We start from the raw sequence: 17,446 nt of genomic DNA on the forward strand, positions 1-17,446 counted from the left end.
CCTTCATCAAGTACTATTTGGTTCAACCAAATTTTGTGAATTTTTGACGGATAGTTTTTCCAATAATAGTAATCTTATGTTCGTAAATTAGTAGGAGGAGGGGAAGCCCAACAAAAAGACAAAAACTTTAGGTCCTTTAATTGGGTATTGTTTTTGGTTTTTCAGCATTCTAAAGGCAATTTTAATTTCCGATACAATTATTTATAATTTAAACTCGAATGAAGCATGTGTTAAACACCGGAACGGACTGGCGCGATAGCTAAGACCAGTTTGAAAATCTCGTTAGTGTGTATGCGCTGTTAAAGAAACATGCTTAATCAACCGCTAATAAACAGGAATCGGCCAGTCAACGTTTACTTTCGTTTCTTGAGTAATGTCTTCGTTTTTTTTACTGTTTCATAGTCAACTGCCAGGGCGCTATGAGCGTCCATTAAACTTGATACGCAGTCAGACTGTGACGCAGTGAATCGGAGAATCACGGATATTAGACATCGTTACAACTTTGGTCTTCAGATATATTTTATGTTTACTTCGTTTGCGTATACCAAGTGTTAGATCTATAGGCTATAAATAGTTTTAACTAAATACTAATTCAATTGATAGATTTGTTTGAATTTCAGTAATTTTTGAATAAAAATTTTAAAAAAGATGCGAGAATGTGTTTAGGGATCGGACTCAGAATTTGTTTGGGCACTGGAGGAGGGGAAAGCTAGCAGTACAAGAAAGTAGCGTGGGTTAATTTTCACCGAAAACTTTATCGTAAATTATTACACATAATGCCGAAAAGTGAATTTTATTTACGATATTACGTTGGGCATAAAGGAAAATTTGGGCATGAGTTTCTCGAGTTTGAATTCAGACCTGACGGTAATATGTCATTATAATAAGACTTCACTTAATGGATGAACCTTTCACTCAATGCCGGGTTATTATATTTCTTTTCAGGCAAACTGAGATACGCCAATAATTCCAATTACAAAAATGACACAATGATTAGAAAAGAGGTAAAATGACAATGTATATGACTATATTCACTTTACCATATCTAACTTTGGTATAGGCATATGTTCATCAAAGTGTTTTGAATGAGTTGAAGCGGATCATTGAAGATTCTGAAATTCTCCAAGAAGATGATTCCCTGTGGCCAACTCCTGATCGTGTTGGAAGACAGGAATTGGAAATTGTCATGGGAGATGAACATATTTCATTCTCTACATCAAAAATTGGTTCACTTGTTGATGTCAATCAGTCAAAGTATGAAAACCATTTGTTTTTCAGCCTATATTTTGTAATATCCTCCTTTTTTTGTTCATTTTGTTTTATTTCAGGGATGCCGATGGATTACGTGCATTTTATTATTTGGTCCAGGATTTGAAATGCCTAGTGTTCTCACTCATTGGTCTCCACTTTAAGATAAAACCCATTTAAAGTTTTGGATTGTGATTTGTGTTGTACTCCTGTCATTTTTCCATCGAACCATCCCGGAAGGTGTATGTTTTTTTCCAGATTAATAAAAAGATTTCTTGAACATTGTTTTATAATTCTCACATTTATTCTTGGTGTTCTGTAATGTGATTTAATCATATTACTTTACACATTGATACTCATAAATATATATACTGATATCAAAACATTGGTGTAGGACTGTTTGGCGAAAATCGAGTGGAATCTTGTTATCTATTTTGTCTTGGTATTAGCCGTGATATGTTATTTGACCCACTAGATGCCCACAGTACACATGTATTCGAATATAATTAATGAACCGGTTGTAGCATCCTTGAAAATAGTGAGACAGGCAGACAGCCATATTTACCAAAGATTCAATGATTGTCGCTGGCGATATGTCGAACAATGTACAAATGAACCTTCTACACAAAAGCTGAATGAATTTCACCGTAAAATTTATTTTCCAACCCACTAAAAAGGGATGAACATAGTTCCAGCGCTAAAATTTTCGTCCTCACTGCTTGGTAGCTGCATTCAATTATTAACTTAAATTGTTTGTAGGAAATAAAATTAGTTGGTGTAAAACAAAGATGAAAATTACAGATATATTAATCTCAATCAGCTCAATAATATTCACTGCAGTAAAAAAGAAAACGCAGAAAAGGGATTAATAAAAAAAAACAATTCGTGAGTCGTGACCAGTCAAGTGTGTTTAGGGTACATATAGTGCGATCCGAAAATTGCCTTCGCTGCAAGTTCTATTCCCTTTTGCATCCGTTTTTTAGTCGATTCTGTGCCAGGTCCTTTACTTTTGGCGGTGTATAGTGAAACATGTCATACTCGAACGATAACAGGTACTGCTGCCGATTTCGTGGTTTATTTATTATTTTACGTGTCGGTTTTAGTTTCTAGAAATGCACCATGATTCGTTTTATTTAGCGCTGCAGTTCTGGGATTTGTTTTTTTAGCCATTCTCCGGCAGTTAGACGTTAACTTTTTTGGGGAATTCGTCATGAGAGTAGCCTCAGTTGGTACATCATGGCGGCGTGGGTTGATTAATTTTTTTTATTTCCTGAATGCTTAAGTGTATTACTATTAAGTTGATCAATGTTTTATAGTAGTAATGTTTGCTTTAAGTCTGGTAGGTTTCTAACTTTGTGTTAACAGTGAATGCTGAAATTTTCCAAGATGACTAATTGTTGAATGGTTTGTTAAAGGGAAGAGAATTGGAGTGGGAAGGCTCCTAAGAATGGGACTGAAGAACGTCCTGAAGGAGAAGCTGAGGACCGTGGAAACTATGATGGACCACCAGGCATGGACCCTGATGGTGTCATTGAATCCAACTGGGACAAAGTGAGTTTGCTGACACTTTGCTTTATTGGAACGTAACTAATCATACTTCCTCTAGATTGTGGATAACTTCGATGAGATGAAGTTGAAGGAAAAGTTGTTGCGTGGTATCTATGCTTATGGTTTTGAGCGTCCCTCTGCCATTCAGCAGCGTGCCATTTTGCCCTGTATTATGGGCCATGATGTTATTGCTCAAGCCCAGTCTGGTACCGGCAAGACGGCCACTTTCGCCATATCGTTGTTGCAGCAAATCGACATCGATGCCAATGAATGTCAGGCGCTTGTATTGGCACCCACCCGCGAGTTGGCTCAGCAGATTCAGAAGGTATGAAACAAACAGGGAAAAATACCACAAATTTTCAACCACCTATGCTCTTCGCTTAGGTTGTTTTGGCTCTTGGTGACTATATGGATGCACAATGCCACGCTTGCATTGGTGGAACCAACGTTCGTGAGGATCTTCGCAAACTGTCGCAGGGGGTCCATGTTGTCGTTGGAACACCTGGTCGTGTCTTCGACATGATCAACCGACGAGCACTGAGTAATTATAGCGTTCATTTATTAAATACATTATATTCATTTCTCGTTTTTGAAAACCTCCAGAGACGAGTTGCATAAAAGTGTTCGTGTTGGATGAAGCCGATGAAATGTTGTCTCGTGGTTTCAAGGACCAAATCTACGATGTTTTCAAGAATTTGCCCGCTGAAGTGCAGGTAAGTGCTCATTTAAATCCCATTTTTCGTAAACCTTCAATTTTATTTACTTTAATTTTAGGTTATCCTGCTTTCCGCCACGATGCCGGCTGATGTCATGGAAGTGACGAATCACTTCATGCGCAATCCTATCCGAATTCTCGTCAAGAAGGAGGAGCTGACGCTTGAGGGTATCAAGCAGTTCTACGTCCAGGTAATGCGATTAATGTTATACGTGTCTCGAGCTCCAAATGGCATGTTTTGTTGATTAGGTTGAACGCGAAGAATGGAAATTGGACACGCTATGCGACTTGTACGACACATTGAGTATTACTCAGGCCGTCATTTTCTGCAACACTCGCAGGAAAGTCGATTGGCTTACAGAGAAGATGCATGAGAGAGATTTCACCGTTTCCGCTATGCACGGTGAGATGGAGCAGAAGGAGCGTGACGTTATTATGCGTGAGTTCCGATCTGGTTCTTCCCGTGTCTTGATCACCACCGATCTCCTCGCTCGCGGGATTGACGTTCAGCAGGTGTCGCTGGTAATCAACTATGATTTGCCCAACCATCGTGAAAACTACATCCACAGGTAAACCTGATAGAAATTCGATTTACAGTGGATCTGATTTGACACATGAAAATTTAAATCAACAGAATTGGTCGTGGTGGTCGATTCGGTCGCAAAGGTGTGGCCATTAATTTCGTGACGGAGGAAGATTGGCGCGTGCTTCGTGACATTGAACAGTACTACAATACTACGATTGAGGCTATGCCCATGAACGTGGCAGACCTCATCTAAAACAAACAGAAAGAGACGATTTGTTTGCCCTTGTGCATCTTGGCCTGTGAGTATTTCGGAAAATCGCACTGGCTAATTCTCGGAAAACGGTTCTTTTTGCAAAACGACTAGACGATAATTGAAAGTTTGTGCGGCTGCTGTTAGCGCACTCTCTATTTCTCTCCACTTTCCTCCCACCCCCAAACAAAACGAGCTATTTGAGAAGTTTTGAAGGTTTTGGCTTGCAAGGCCATTGTTGGTCCCGTTAGCTATTTCGAAGCAGACGAAGCATTACTTTTTTTTTCCTTATATAATCAAGAAAGTCGTGGTAGCGACATTCAAAATTATTATACTTTTTTTTGTTCCTCGTATTACCATCCTTAGATTTATTACATTTAATTTTCCACTAGTAGCAATTCTTGGTCCCTTCCATTTTATTATCGTAAATTGCCCCCTTTTTTTTTCTCAAAGAATTTCAATAAGTTTATGCTAAAACATCGAGCAATCCAAGAGTTTGGTAGGAAGTTGGGAAGCCTTCAGCGAGGGGGGGGTCGTCATTGGCATCCTCCCCTGGACTGGCTGCGCCACCAACCAACTTTCCGTTGTCAATCTCGATACGTGTAACACAAACAACTTAATTTCTAATTCTGTAAGAGTATACTGTCGCTACTCTATTTTTGCTGCTTGCCCTCTTGTACCATGCGTTCGGAGGTTTGTATCCGACCGACCCTCAAGCGTCCGCCCGGCCGGATGTGGATCCCTCTCTCACCCACATTGATCGGCGTGCTGGGACGAGGGTTCCAAATCCGTAAGAGGCGTCGGCGGAAAAAGAACATAAGACCCCCTTCGTCTTTATATGTATCACTATTGCTATAATTCATTAACTCTTCATTTCTATCAAAGATAAAAGTTTTTTTTTTTTTTTTTAATGTCGAAGTAAAAATTGAAATCCGATGGAAGTGTTTCCCCTCTTCCTCTTTCCGTGTCGTCCTTTTATTTCACCTCCCAATTTTTTTATTGGCTTTCTTATTAATACAAACTTTTGTCCAATTCGTGCTTTTTGATTCACATTCAATTTTTTTTCTTATTTTTTTTTTCTCTATCGCGGTTCGTTCTGGCCACCCGTTAAGGACCGTGATGACCCATCGTGAGTTTGCAGATTGAGAAGGAGCGTGCTGATGTGTGAAGGCTGGCTACATCGTCGTCGTCGGCTACAGGAGTGATTTTTTTTTTTACATTAAATTTAAAATTTTTTTTGTTGTGCGCTTTGGATTATCTGAGAACGAAAAAAAGGAAAAAAAAAAAAAAAAAGAGAATCACGTGACATTACCAGCTCCAGCGTTCTTTCACAACATCAGTACCTCTTGACTCTGTTGCTCTGAATACAGTCATGGCCGTTCAATGAAATGTGTCTGAATTTTTCATTTACTCGTCGACATTAGTTCATAAGTATAAAAGGGACAGGAAAAAAACTGGATTTGAGTGAACGAATGTATTGAAAAATACGAAAACATTGTGCGTGGGTGTGTTTTTGATTGTACGAATACGCAAGGTAGTTTTAGTAGGTTAAATAATAGTACGCTTGATGGAGAGCATTGAATAACATCAACATGTTTTTTGTTTGTTTTTTTTTGCGTTGTGACGAGTTTTTGTTTTTATTTTTGGTTTGTTCCAGGAAATTGTTGATTTAGTCTAACTGGAAACAAACTGCGAATCCTCTGACATTTGTTGTTGTTTTTTATTAAAAAATTCGGTGCTTGTTCTGAGTCTTTTACAATTTGATGTTAGGGTTGGTGGCAGCAATGTACTGGAGAAGAGGAGGCGAATCTTCGCAGATGACGGCCTTGGTGTGATAGCATCCAATGTCGTGCCATTTGATGCCGTCCTTGTAGACGTTATTGAGCACGCCCAGGCAAGATTCCTTGGTCTCGTTGATTTCGAATTCAGCGTTGTCGGGTTGCGGTCTCTTAAAATGGCCAGTAGCGCTCCATGGCTGATAACCCCAACCGGCGGGAGTTTCGTTGGTCTTGGCCAATTTGACGCCGGAACCCGACCAGAACCATCCGTTGATCAAGACGGGTTGCAAATCTTCACGATCACAGCCCTTTGAAGTTGCACAAACGTCCGCTCGTCCAAATGTAGGGTAGTTTCTCTGTTGGGGTTTTACGGTTGGTCAATCATTTGATTATGGAGAAGAGAGAAAATTATGTATTACGTTTCTCCAGTATGTCGAGCACCATGTCGTTCTCTTCGACCGTTTCGATGCTGATGGCGTCCATGCAGTGTTTACGGCACAGATTACGGGCATCCAACCAATCGCTCTTGATATCCTTATAAGCGCTGACGTTCGTGCTCAAAAAGTACCAATGTCCATTGCGTTCCCATTGTTTCGGTCCTTTTTTTTTTTTTTTTTGAATACAAAAAATTGGCATTCAAATTAAAAAACCAGTAAAAAAACAAATAAAAATGGAATGTTACTTTGTGCGCAAGCGTCAGCTTCCGGTAGCGACAATAATCTTCCACCGTCGTTGATATCGCTGCCTCCTTTGCCGGACACTTCGACGCTTTTACCCATGGCCGCTTTGGCTTCCATGGCCGCTTTAGCTTCCATTGCAGCTTTGGCTTCCATCGCTGCTTTGAGATCAGCATCCAGCTTGTCAGGTCGGCAAGTCACCAGGGTGACAGTCAGCATTAAAGTGAAGAATAACATCGGGCGGAACATGTTGACAAACTGGTTTCGAAAATAAATCAATGATTTTTAAAATGTCCTTAAAGACGAATTGTGAAAGAAAGGCGACTCCAAAAATGAAGAACTTACTTGTTTGAATGATAATTTGGTATTGCACGAGATGTGGGTTGTTGTTTCCACTGTTGGTTCTGTCCAACTGTTGATACTACCTGCCGTCAGCCTCTTATATAACCGGGTCCCGGGCCCGTTGAAGCCTTTCCGAGGCCTCTCCTTCTCTCTCTCTCTCTCCCCCTCTCTCTAGAACATTGCGTGAGTAAAGGGGAGAGAGAGAGAGAAGATCGAAAAAGAAAAAAAAAAGAAGAAGAGTGAGCCGGAACTTAGTTATGCTAGTCGGTTTGTTCTTTTTCAGCTTTCGCGTCCTTCCTATCGGCTCTAGTACAAGGTCGGCTGCCTCCGCGTGCAGTTGGTATACGTTGGCACACGATTCTACCTGTTTCAAGTGTCCAGAAGATGAAGCTGACCGCATCGCGGCAAAGGTCGTCACCGTTTTTTTTTCTTTTCTTTGACGACCTTTGATTTTGATGACGGCGCTTGACCGTGACGTCCTTTCCTGAAACTCGACGAAACAAGAAGGTTATTTGGGTGCGTTATTCACATTATATTTGATGGCAAATTGTTTAGAGAGAAAGACAAAATACAGTAGGAAAAGCACATTGTTTGTTTTGTTTTTTTTCTCCTTCTCGTTTTCTCTGATGGTATCACGCCGCACTCGTGAGGATCATCATCATCACGAGAGAAGGGAAAGTCACGACGAACAAAAAGACGATTGGCAGCTAGCCTATGTTATCCTTCTTTCTCCACGATTTGATGAAAAGTTTATCCGTTTCAACCCCCTCTTCTACGTACTTATCTTTGAAGGAAAAAGAAAATACAAATGGCATAGAAGAATCTCTACGCAACGGCTCGTGCATGTTTTTTTCTCCTAGTTCGGTTGGCTTAAAACGTAGTACTCCTTTTTTTTTTTCCTTTTCCCGCTGTTGCTGTTTACAGAAACTTTCACTTTTTCTTGAATCCCCAAACTGATGGAGATGAGACATTTTTGTGCCAAGAGCACACACACACACACACACACGATATTTTATTTATTTCTTTTTTTTTACCATTTTACCTTTAACAACATTCCTGTCCTTTGCCAGAGATACGCTCATCAGGCTAGTGTATAGTTGTGTACAAGTATAGATAGTATCGGGATTGCCGACTGCGATAGCTCAGCTTCCGTATAAATTATATGCAAGAACCCGGATCTCGTGTAAAAAAGATCAAATTGGATTTTTTTTTTTCTTCTTTTAAATTCTGAAGTCCTGATGGATGTTGACGTTTATTTTTCACGACCTTGAATTTCATCATCATTCTTCGAATTTTTTCAAGAGTATATATCTAATTACAGTTTAACTGAACAAGGACTATATTCTTTAAAGGAGTCGAATTCTTCAACACGTGTCTCTATGGTGATGCACATTGCAGAGACGGGCCTACATCCAAGACAAAGAATTTGGTTTTCTTTTCTGTTTTTTGATTCACGACGATCGTAGTGGATGACGATTGCTGGGTATATGTGAAAGCTGACGCGTGTCTCTTTCGCTCTTTGTTGCTTCTTGTCAAATGATGTCACGTGGTGGTTGGTATTTAGACATTGTTCTTCTTTTCCTCTTCAAACTTTTTTTCCAGCTAGGAAATGATGTAGTGACGTGTATAGCATTCGAACGTCAATCTTCCAACATCATTTGTCACGTTCCGTGGGAAAATGTATTCCCATTTTTGTTTGCTGTTTGACATTACAGGCGAAAGTTTGGCGAGAAAAACACAAAAAAACTGATTTCGTGTCACTTTCGCTTTTGTTTCAAACCCAGTTCTTAAAGATGTAATTTCTGCTTTGGTAAACAAATCGTAAAAAATTTACTAAATGTGATCCATTTCTTTATTTATGATACACGAAGAGATGCATCCGTTCGGTTCGTTGAGTTTACTCGATCGTTTTCTGGTCGACTCGTCCGATTCGGTTTCTAAACAAAATTCCAAACGTTTTGTTTGACTTTTTCCAAGCGAGAGAAGAAATTGCCTTGGCATCGATAACGCAATGATGAAACTTTTGGCCAATTCACAACACAAGACTTTTTTTCTTTTTCTTTTTCTTTCTTCTTCTTCTCAGGTAAACTAACACGTGATCATTCGAAAGTATCAGATGATGTTGATTTTATTTTTATCGGCGGTAGGCAAAATATCGGGTGAAACAGGAGATCAATTATTCCATTATTTTCGATCGGGAATCAAACAAAATAATGGTCGTATTATTGAGGAGGTATTTCAAATGCGTGTTGAGGCTATTGAGGGTATTCATCATAAAGCTGTCGCAATTTTCGCTTGGCCAAAATTCTCTTTTTGATTTGAGAGATTGGTTAAGACGACCGACGTGAAAGTGTGGCTTCACACACGTTGCAAAGGGCGTTGATTAGCAATTTCGCATCAATCCATCACGGACCAAAGCATCAACAACTAGAAAGAGATTTTTTGTTTTGTTTCTATGTCTTGTGGTTTTGTTATTGTTTTTAACACACACAAAAAAAAAAAAAAAAGAAAGAAAAAAGAGAAGAATCCTGGCGCGGAGAGGTTGACGACGGCTTGGCGGCGCCCGATAATGACGGTGAGAGTGTGTGTGTGTCTTGTATGTATGGGCCATATATACAATAAATGATTTTATCCCGTGCGCCGTGCACTCACGAAAACGATCGGTTGGGGCGCCATCCAGGCGCCTTTGCTTCTCTTTTTCCACTCTCCCCAAACAAAGATATCTACATTCTTCCCCTTAGCAGTTATTATTTTATTTTATTTTATTTTATTTTATTCTTTTTTTTTTTTTTTGGGTTGCCATGTAGGCCTAATGGTTTTATTGAACGTTTGGGTATACGGGAAGAGGAAACTTGAAATTCCAAACTGTTGAGTGTACACGTTGGCGACCTTCCACCCGTTCCACGCTCGCTTTCACTCTTGATATTTTCATTTTTTACGAGTTGATGACGATGGCGTATTCAAACGGATTTACATAAGAGAGGCAGGAAAACAAACGAGACGATTTCCTTTTGATTACAAACCGAAAAAGCTGATTTAGGAATTTCCAGTACGCTGCGTTTTCGATGTGACGAATAATTCGTTCACGCCAACCGCATGTATAGTTGGTTCGTTTTCTAGTGTCGCCCACTGTCTGCTGTTAATCAACGCCAATTATGCATAACAGAAAAGAAAGGGACAAGCAATTCGGTTTTCGTATATGTGCCAATGTCTGTTACTCACGTGGAGCTACCCCAACTGTTGCAGCCTATACCATTGATACTTTGAAATTAGCGTTGAGTACACAACCTTGAGCCTAATGCGCCCTCAGACGTGGATTGAAACACGCCAGTGAGCTGTTGAGGCCACACGTTCAAAGACAAAGATCCAGATGTCGAAAGATGAAGGGGTTTTTTCATAATCAGCATTGCAAAATTTGATTGAAAAAAAAAAAACAGTGTTACGTAAATAATATAACAAAAACAAAGTTATCCCCCGCAGCACTACATGATACGTCATAGCACTTGTTGGGATTGAAATGGACGAACTGAGAAATTCAAATGAAAATCGAGAAGGCAAATTTTATGATATTTATTTATTTATTTTTTTTTTTTTTTTTTTTTTTGTTGAATGTTTTTATTGACGACGATGAGGAAATTCGTGAGACGTGGAGGGCATTGTCTGCTGCCGGCATAATGTAGAATTAACACATTTTTTTTTGCCCCTCGATTGAATATTACAGCCATCGACGAATATTTGGACGAGCTCACGTCGACCTTCACCTCTTTCTTCGGTAAAAAAAAAAAAAACCCGTGAAATAAAGTGAATAATGTTCCAGGTAAGAAGAAAAAATAAAGGTATGCAGCGTTTGCCCTTGATGATAGGGGCTGGTTCGTTCTCAGCTAGTCTGTCAACTATCTTTAATAGATGTGAAAATTATGTTCTCCACTGTTTCAAAATGAGTTTTCCCGTCTCGGAAGACGGCCCTGTCCGTCTGCTTTTTTTTTTTCTCTTTTGTGGCTAGCTAGTTATAGTTCTCTTTTTGTTTTAATGGTTTCACTTTCAAGGTTGATTGTATATATAGTGTGTCTGATATGGATGAAAGTATGTTTGATCTATCAGGTTCTTCAAGCGCTCCCCCACCAGGTTACCTCCTCGTTTTTGTTGTGTGTGTTGATCATTGTACGATTTTGAAATACAATTTCAAGGACTTACAATGCCTCGATCCTTCCTGCTTTTATTAACACATGCGATTTCTTTCCCTACACAGCATCGAGTTTTGTTTTTTGTTTCGTTTTGTTTTGTTTAGTGTGTGTGTTAACGAATGGCTAATCATCACGCCCAATTTTAATTGTCAACGTTTCCAGGAAAAGGATGTCAGTTGGTCGATTGGCTTCTAAATGCCACTGAATTTTCTTGTTTTCTTGTTTCTTTTAAATGCGATTGTAACACTGAAGCGCACAGCGCACCAAAAAATGATTAGAAAGTTTGCTGAGAGTTCGACCTATCAACGACCTAAAAGGTCGCAAATGCGCAGTGAGAATGGGAGCCAAAAACTAACAGAAAAAGAAGAGAAAAATCGAGGATGTCGAAATGTGATCTATTCCTTTTCTCCTGTTTTTGCTTCCCGTTTTCTCCCGTTTGACACGGCGGGGCAACAGTTTCGGATCGAAACTTGTGAGAATTTTGAGAACATTTCACCTTTGATTTATTGTTGTACAAAATGTTTGTAGGCATTTATTTAAGGGGGCAAGGAGAAATATATTGTTACCATAGAAACTCTTTGGTCGTGGGAACAGCTGATGGGGTTCATGAACTGTCTTTCTCTTTCTTTCTCAATTGAAGGATTGGGGTCTTTCCCGTGCCCGTCTTAGTCCCAACAACTCCCCCCCAAAAAAGAATTGTAATTTCGCGGGAATTCTTTTTAAATTGCTGTACTTTTTTTCTTTTTTTTTTTGGCTTTCTTTTTTTTTTTTCTTGCATACTTTGCAATCGACCTCAACCGAGAGACAATTTTTTTTTTTTATGTAAAGTGTTTTTAGTTTTCTCTTTTTTTTCAGTTCGTATTTTGCTTACCTTTTCTTGCATTCAAATGTTTTTCAAATTCGTTTCGTTTATGATTTATGAACGCCACTAGGCGTCGGGAGTTTGAACTCACCTTAAAAAAAGCAACGTATAAAAATTTAAATTGTCTCTCCTAGATGGCGACGCTGTTCAGTGGAAGTAGCTTAAAAAACGTGAGGAGAAATAGTCTATCAAGTTACTGATATTACTGGTAGATGGCGATATTCTCCATCGGGGAAAAAAAAAGCGACGAGATGAGAAACAAAATTTGTCGAGGTCGAAGGGGTCATTTGGGTCGGGACGATTCGTTCATCCGTGAGGAGATAAGCAAAAAGAAAAGAAAACGAACCGTGTAACAGCACAAGGGTCTTATCGTGTCAGTTCAAAGTTCGGTCTTTCAACGGTAGAAACAATCGAATGTCGGTCGTCTTTCTTATGCAGACTTGAACTTTTGTTCGCAACGCGATTCTTTATTATCACAGGCTCAGTTTTGGAACTTAAAATGCACTTGATATTACCGTTCTTTTTTATTCTTTCTAAATCGGGAATTTTTTTTTCACGAATTTTTGAAAAAAAAAACGGTTGAGGTTCATTTTCGAGCGCATAAAATCGGAATTATTATTATTATTTTTTTTCGATTCATTCGTCTTTTCTCGCCTTCAGGGTGGGCCCGTTATTAGGGTGAACAAAACTGTCACATTTCCACCACTTCCGGTGCGTGAAAATCGAAGCCAAAACCTCAGAATGCCTTCCCACCCATGCTTTTTGATTTTTTAGCTATTATTTCAAACTATTATCTTTATAAGACCTGCTCGATATTTATATCTGTCCACCACTTTTTCGACAGTTGATTATCATCATGGAGTCGTTGTCCGTATATGGTTACCTTATTTCATACTTCGCCTGAGGGTTTCTATGCGGACATTGCGGATGCGCATGTTTTTTTTTTTTAAAAAGGCCACATCAGCCGGACCCAACGAAAATGTAAAAAAAAAATAAATAAATAAAATAAAAACTATTATTGAACCTTTAATCTGCCTATAATAAAAATCGATGTGGTTCCGCGTCCCAATCATTGGCCGAAAAGAAAAGAAGCATTCTGAAGCTTTTTTTTTTTGAAATTGGGTCAATGCGCGGGGCTTTGCCCTTCCTGTCTGTGGAAACACGCCGTCGTGCAGCTCTTGCGCGTCGCACTATGATTGACTTATATCTTTCCCGTAGCACAGCACACGTATAGCCGTACCCAGTGGTAGCAAGTTCAACAAATTAGTCGCTTGTGTGTGTGTGTATGTAAGAATTCAACATTCATTGTGTGTGTGTGTAAGAATTCGACATTCTTTGATTTCATGAATTTCTCGTTTTTGTCCTCCCGGTTTGTATTGAAAAAGCCAATCAAAATGCAATCAATAAAAACCGTGAGGACATCTGGCCTGAAAAAAAAAAAATGTTACCCAACAGCAATTCGTATTGTCATTACAGCACCTAGGGGGAGAGAGGGGGGGGGCGAGATTTCATTCAGAATTGAAAAAAAAAAATGGCCTTTTTTTTTTTTTTATTCTTTTAACTGTTTCGTTGTGTTGAAATTCCTGTCCTTTTTGTCTAGTTATCGGGAACAAATAAAAAGCAATACACAAACGACTTGCGTGCCACCAGGAGGACCCCATCTGGCCACCGGTCAGTCCAGTTTCTTGTTCAAAGAAGGTGAACCTGATGAAATATTATTGTTATTGTTGTTGTAACACACACACGTTAACCCAGTTATGCATCAGTTTCGGCCCTCATGATTTCAGAGAGAATATCGTTAGACACGATCGCCTATTTATGTAAACTGGCAGATCCGCGAGAAAGCTCAGCCAAAAGAAAAAACGCATTAGCGGCCTGGATTTCGAGTCTGTCATTCTACGCAGTTTTTTTTTTTTTTTTACAGGCGAGAGAAAATGTTCTTTTCCGCATGGAATGACGTCAAACGAGAAAGAACCAGACCGTGTCCATGTACATGCTCGTCAAAAAAAAACGGATTGCTATTAAATGAAAAATTATTACCGCCTATATGTACACATATACACGATAACAGATGGTTAATCGGGCCAGCCGGTTTGGGAAGCTGTCGGCCAAAAGATAAACCAAAAAAAAAATAATAATAATAAAATTCAAGAAGTGCAAAAATTACGTGCTGGTGTGAACATGGCAACTGTTCTCCCCCCCACCCCCTTAAAAGTGATCGGTTGTGTGTGTTCATCGCGGAACAATACGTTTAAAATGAACCGCTAGAGACAAGATCACACACCTAACGTCACCGTCTGGGCTAACAGGCCAGGCGTTAAAGAAAAAAAATAATAAAACATGTAATGTACGGTAAATATAATAAATTAAGCATCAATTTCCCATTTTGAATATATTCGGTGTACAACAGGTGTGTGTCCTTAAATTGTTTCTCTTCGCATTTTGAAGGAAATGTTCATCCGTCTATCAACCATTTCGTGCAAATGAGCGTGCACAGCATAAATCGCCTTTGCCCGAGGCTTTTCACGTAGCCGTAAATTGTGTCTGCCTCTATAAATAGCTTTTTTTTTTTCTTTTTTTAATGAAAAGTTTAAGTTAATGGCCAGCGGAAATGAGCACGTCACTTGCGTAATTAACCCGATTTTTTTTTTTTCTTCCACAAATTTATCTGAGCAATAAGAAAAGAAAAAAAAAAAAAACAAAATGGAATTATCGGAGCTCAGAAAATGATGTCCAATTTAATGATTTTTTTCGAACGGACTGAGGTGTGTGATGCGCGTTGCGCTATGTGTGTGTACACCGTGTGTGTGTTAGAACCGTATTTTTAACCTAGGTCGATCGAAGAAACAAGAAAACCGCTATAGAAAACCGGCATCCATCGCGTAAATTCCCGGCACGTTTTATTTTTTTTGTTTGTCTTGAAGAAGAAGAAGAAGAAAAAAATGGAACATTGAGAACACGCACAACAGGTGAGAGCTCCGTTGTGGGTCGAAAGGAAAAGTCGGACCGTCCATCCGCCTTTTTTAGACCATATACACATCGAGTTACGCTTCTCCTATTTGCAGATGAAAATCGACGTCATCACGCGCGTCCTCCTTTTTAAAAAATAAATAAATTTCTAAAGTAAAAATAAAAAAGATAATTCCGGACTTCAAGAGAAACAGCAAGTTCCGTTTGGTTCCAGTTCAGACATGCTGGCGATGACCGAAAAGAAAAAAAAAGCAATTTCATGTGTGATTTGAATTTTTTAGAAGACGCGGCGGGAAATGGTGACCTAAAAAAAAAATAAATAAATAAATAAAAAACTAACCTAAAATTCTGTTTACTCACGTCGCAAACATTTCTAACCCGAACTTTTGTTTTTTGGTTTGAAATAAATTTGAAACGCGGGGGGAGTAGAAGAATGGATTTCCATGTAGATGCAAGTATAAGAGAGAAGAAATGATTCGTCAGAAAAAGGATATTGCAAGATCAGCAGACAAGAGGTATAGGACGCGGAAGTGACATAATGTGTCGAAGGTCAATGTACACAAAATCGCATGCACGTTACCAAAATAGGGAAAAAAGAAAAATTCATTTTTTTTATGTTAAAAAGACAAAACAAAAAAAAAAGCAAAAAGAATTTTATTAAAAAAAAATAAATAGTTCCGGAATTTGAAGAAATCATCCATCTCTGCAAGGTTGCATTTCATAGTTGATGGATATATGATCGAAAGATTTAATGATGGTGCAGTACTATACTATACGATCGTTTATTAACCTCACATTTCTATAAATAATGTCGTCTGGTTGAATAACCTCTCCATTCGTCTTGTAATACAGCAGTATAGAATAACGTTATACTCTACACGAATAACAACGGCCTTCTGCAACGATTGTTACTTTACTGTCGAATTTCACAAGGAACGGGAATGAATGAAACCAAACGAAACAGACGCGTTCCTTTTTTTCTTTAATTTTCATTTTTTTCCTTTTTTCCCGGAAGAGAACTTGACACCCGGTGCGGGAAACGCAATTTCCCGGAAGAGAATTTTGCACTTTATTTGAATTGATTTTGGGATGCCGTAAAAAAGAAAATAAAAAAAAAAAAAAGGATTTCTTTTGCACGTGTATAATCGTCTGCTACTAATTAGTTGATTTGCATCGTAGAGAGGCTATAATCTGTTTTAAAACTGGGAGACTTCATAAAGCTCCGTTTCTTTTGAATGAACTTGTCAAGCAGCACAAACCTATATCATCTCCCATTCATTTAAAAATCCAGTGCGTCTGTGGAATCCAGTTGAACATTTCCCAAGACCTTATTTCTTCTTCCCGCACGTTTTTCATCACGAGAAAATTATTTAAAAAAAAAAAAATTAAAAAAACTTGGCAAGATGTCACGAACACAACCGAACCACAACCGAACCCACCAAACCCATCCCTGTCCCGGAAAACATCATTCTCTTGTTTGTTTTTTTTTTTTTTTCACGTCTATATTCATATCGATATAACCAAAAAGCAAAACCTATACTTTTCAAAACGCTGAATTCATTTGGCTAATGAACGCACGTTAATTGAACATCAATCCACACATTAGAGCGATCGATACAATCGATATGAGAAATCGTACTATACTATTATGCTAAACAAAATATTGTTCTTTTTTAAACGATATATCTATACTTAACATTCCCTGGGCTGTGTTCGCTTGGTGGCCATTTTGCAGATATTAACAAGCCCAACGTCCACAAGCCCCCCCCAAAAAATGTTTATGGCTGCAACAGGTTCGATATTATATACCTTTTCTAGCTTATTTTTATGCACATCAACTGTCCCCCCCCCATTTGCACGATTGCATCAATAGGCAAACAAGCCAATAACGAAGCTCCCCGTCCTCCCTACCCCCCAATCAGGGAAAGATGCTTATTTCCTCCTCACGGGGAAGAAGCTCCAACCGGCGTGAATGGCCATTTTATACACAGCACACACATATAGGAATACAACATCGATGCCAACAAGAAAAAAGAGGTTTGGATGTATTGACCTTGACTTATTGGACGGTCCAAGTCTTTTTGGTTAGTCCACAGCATCGCCATCAGCGGGTAGAGCATTATAATAGCCCTGCAACGGACCAAAAAGAAGAAGAAGAAGAAGAAGAAAATAATAATAAGAATAATAATAATTTCTGATGCGCGGAAACCCGTTTCGCCTGGCCAATGTCCACCACCTGCTGTTGGTGGGTCCAGCAGGCAGAACGACGCATTCCAATCATTCCGAACCGTTTAGTTTTTTGTTTTTCCTTACACGAGTTTGTTGATGATGTAACTTTTTTTCGGT

At 39.0% G+C, this 17,446-nt stretch overlaps 2 protein-coding genes, 2 long non-coding RNA genes and 1 pseudogene across 8 annotated transcripts; 3 read left to right on the forward strand and 2 right to left on the reverse strand.

The window, feature by feature from the left end:
• The first annotated feature begins 466 nt into the window (after positions 1-466).
• LOC123477006 (protein mago nashi homolog) lies at positions 467-1,528 on the forward strand. The gene is made up of 4 exons (XM_045180101.1): positions 467-867; positions 946-1,004; positions 1,061-1,254; positions 1,329-1,528. Exons 1-4 carry the CDS (start codon positions 777-779, stop codon positions 1,426-1,428), a joined length of 444 nt encoding a protein of 147 aa, XP_045036036.1. The 5' UTR covers positions 467-776; the 3' UTR covers positions 1,429-1,528.
• A 2-nt stretch (positions 1,529-1,530) lies between these two features.
• LOC123477007 lies at positions 1,531-2,270 on the reverse strand. The gene is made up of 2 exons (XR_006652078.1): positions 1,814-2,270; positions 1,531-1,719 (listed from the first exon to the last, which is right to left on the reverse strand). It is a non-coding gene; the product is annotated as an uncharacterized LOC123477007 (long non-coding RNA).
• On the forward strand, positions 2,153-5,676 carry LOC116931945 (eukaryotic initiation factor 4A-I). Its single transcript, XM_032939632.2, has 9 exons — positions 2,153-2,300; positions 2,664-2,799; positions 2,855-3,121; positions 3,181-3,337; positions 3,400-3,509; positions 3,571-3,702; positions 3,761-4,080; positions 4,146-4,336; positions 5,400-5,676. The coding sequence occupies exons 1-8, from the start codon at positions 2,278-2,280 to the stop codon at positions 4,288-4,290; spliced, it is 1,290 nt and encodes a 429-aa protein (XP_032795523.1). The 5' UTR covers positions 2,153-2,277; the 3' UTR covers positions 4,291-4,336; positions 5,400-5,676.
• A 70-nt stretch (positions 5,677-5,746) lies between these two features.
• On the reverse strand, positions 5,747-7,244 carry LOC123477005 (annotated as a pseudogene). The gene is made up of 4 exons (XR_006652076.1): positions 7,088-7,244; positions 6,748-7,000; positions 6,485-6,664; positions 5,747-6,421 (listed from the first exon to the last, which is right to left on the reverse strand). The product of XR_006652076.1 is annotated as an uncharacterized LOC123477005 (transcript).
• A 6,065-nt stretch (positions 7,245-13,309) lies between these two features.
• Positions 13,310-16,178, forward strand: LOC116931949. Of its 4 annotated transcripts, none has more exons than XR_006651965.1 (3): positions 13,314-13,447; positions 13,731-13,828; positions 13,897-16,178. It is a non-coding gene; the product is annotated as an uncharacterized LOC116931949 (long non-coding RNA). The 4 variants fall into 4 exon arrangements; XR_006651964.1 differs by having other exon boundaries at positions 13,331-13,447; positions 14,055-16,178; XR_006651963.1 differs by having other exon boundaries at positions 13,310-13,828.
• The last annotated feature ends 1,268 nt before the right edge of the window (positions 16,179-17,446 follow it).

The sequence above is a fragment of the Daphnia magna genome, linkage group LG10, assembly GCF_020631705.1.
Source record: "Daphnia magna isolate NIES linkage group LG10, ASM2063170v1.1, whole genome shotgun sequence".
Lineage (NCBI taxonomy): Eukaryota > Metazoa > Arthropoda > Branchiopoda > Diplostraca > Daphniidae > Daphnia > Daphnia magna.

Bases quoted from the DNA above. Each gene is read 5' to 3' on its own strand.
- LOC116931945 (XM_032939632.2), top strand. From the start codon at position 2,278: ATGTCATACTCGAACGATAACAG. The intron at 2,800-2,854 runs GTGAGTTTGCTG...TACTTCCTCTAG, and splicing joins TTGAATCCAACTGGGACAAA to ATTGTGGATAACTTCGATGA. The intron at 3,510-3,570 runs GTAAGTGCTCAT...CTTTAATTTTAG, and splicing joins ATTTGCCCGCTGAAGTGCAG to GTTATCCTGCTTTCCGCCAC.
- LOC123477006 (XM_045180101.1), top strand. From the start codon at position 777: ATGCCGAAAAGTGAATTTTATTTACGATATTACGTTGGGCATAAAGGA. The intron at 868-945 runs GTAATATGTCAT...ATTTCTTTTCAG, and splicing joins GTTTGAATTCAGACCTGACG to GCAAACTGAGATACGCCAAT. The intron at 1,005-1,060 runs GTAAAATGACAA...ACTTTGGTATAG, and splicing joins ACACAATGATTAGAAAAGAG to GCATATGTTCATCAAAGTGT.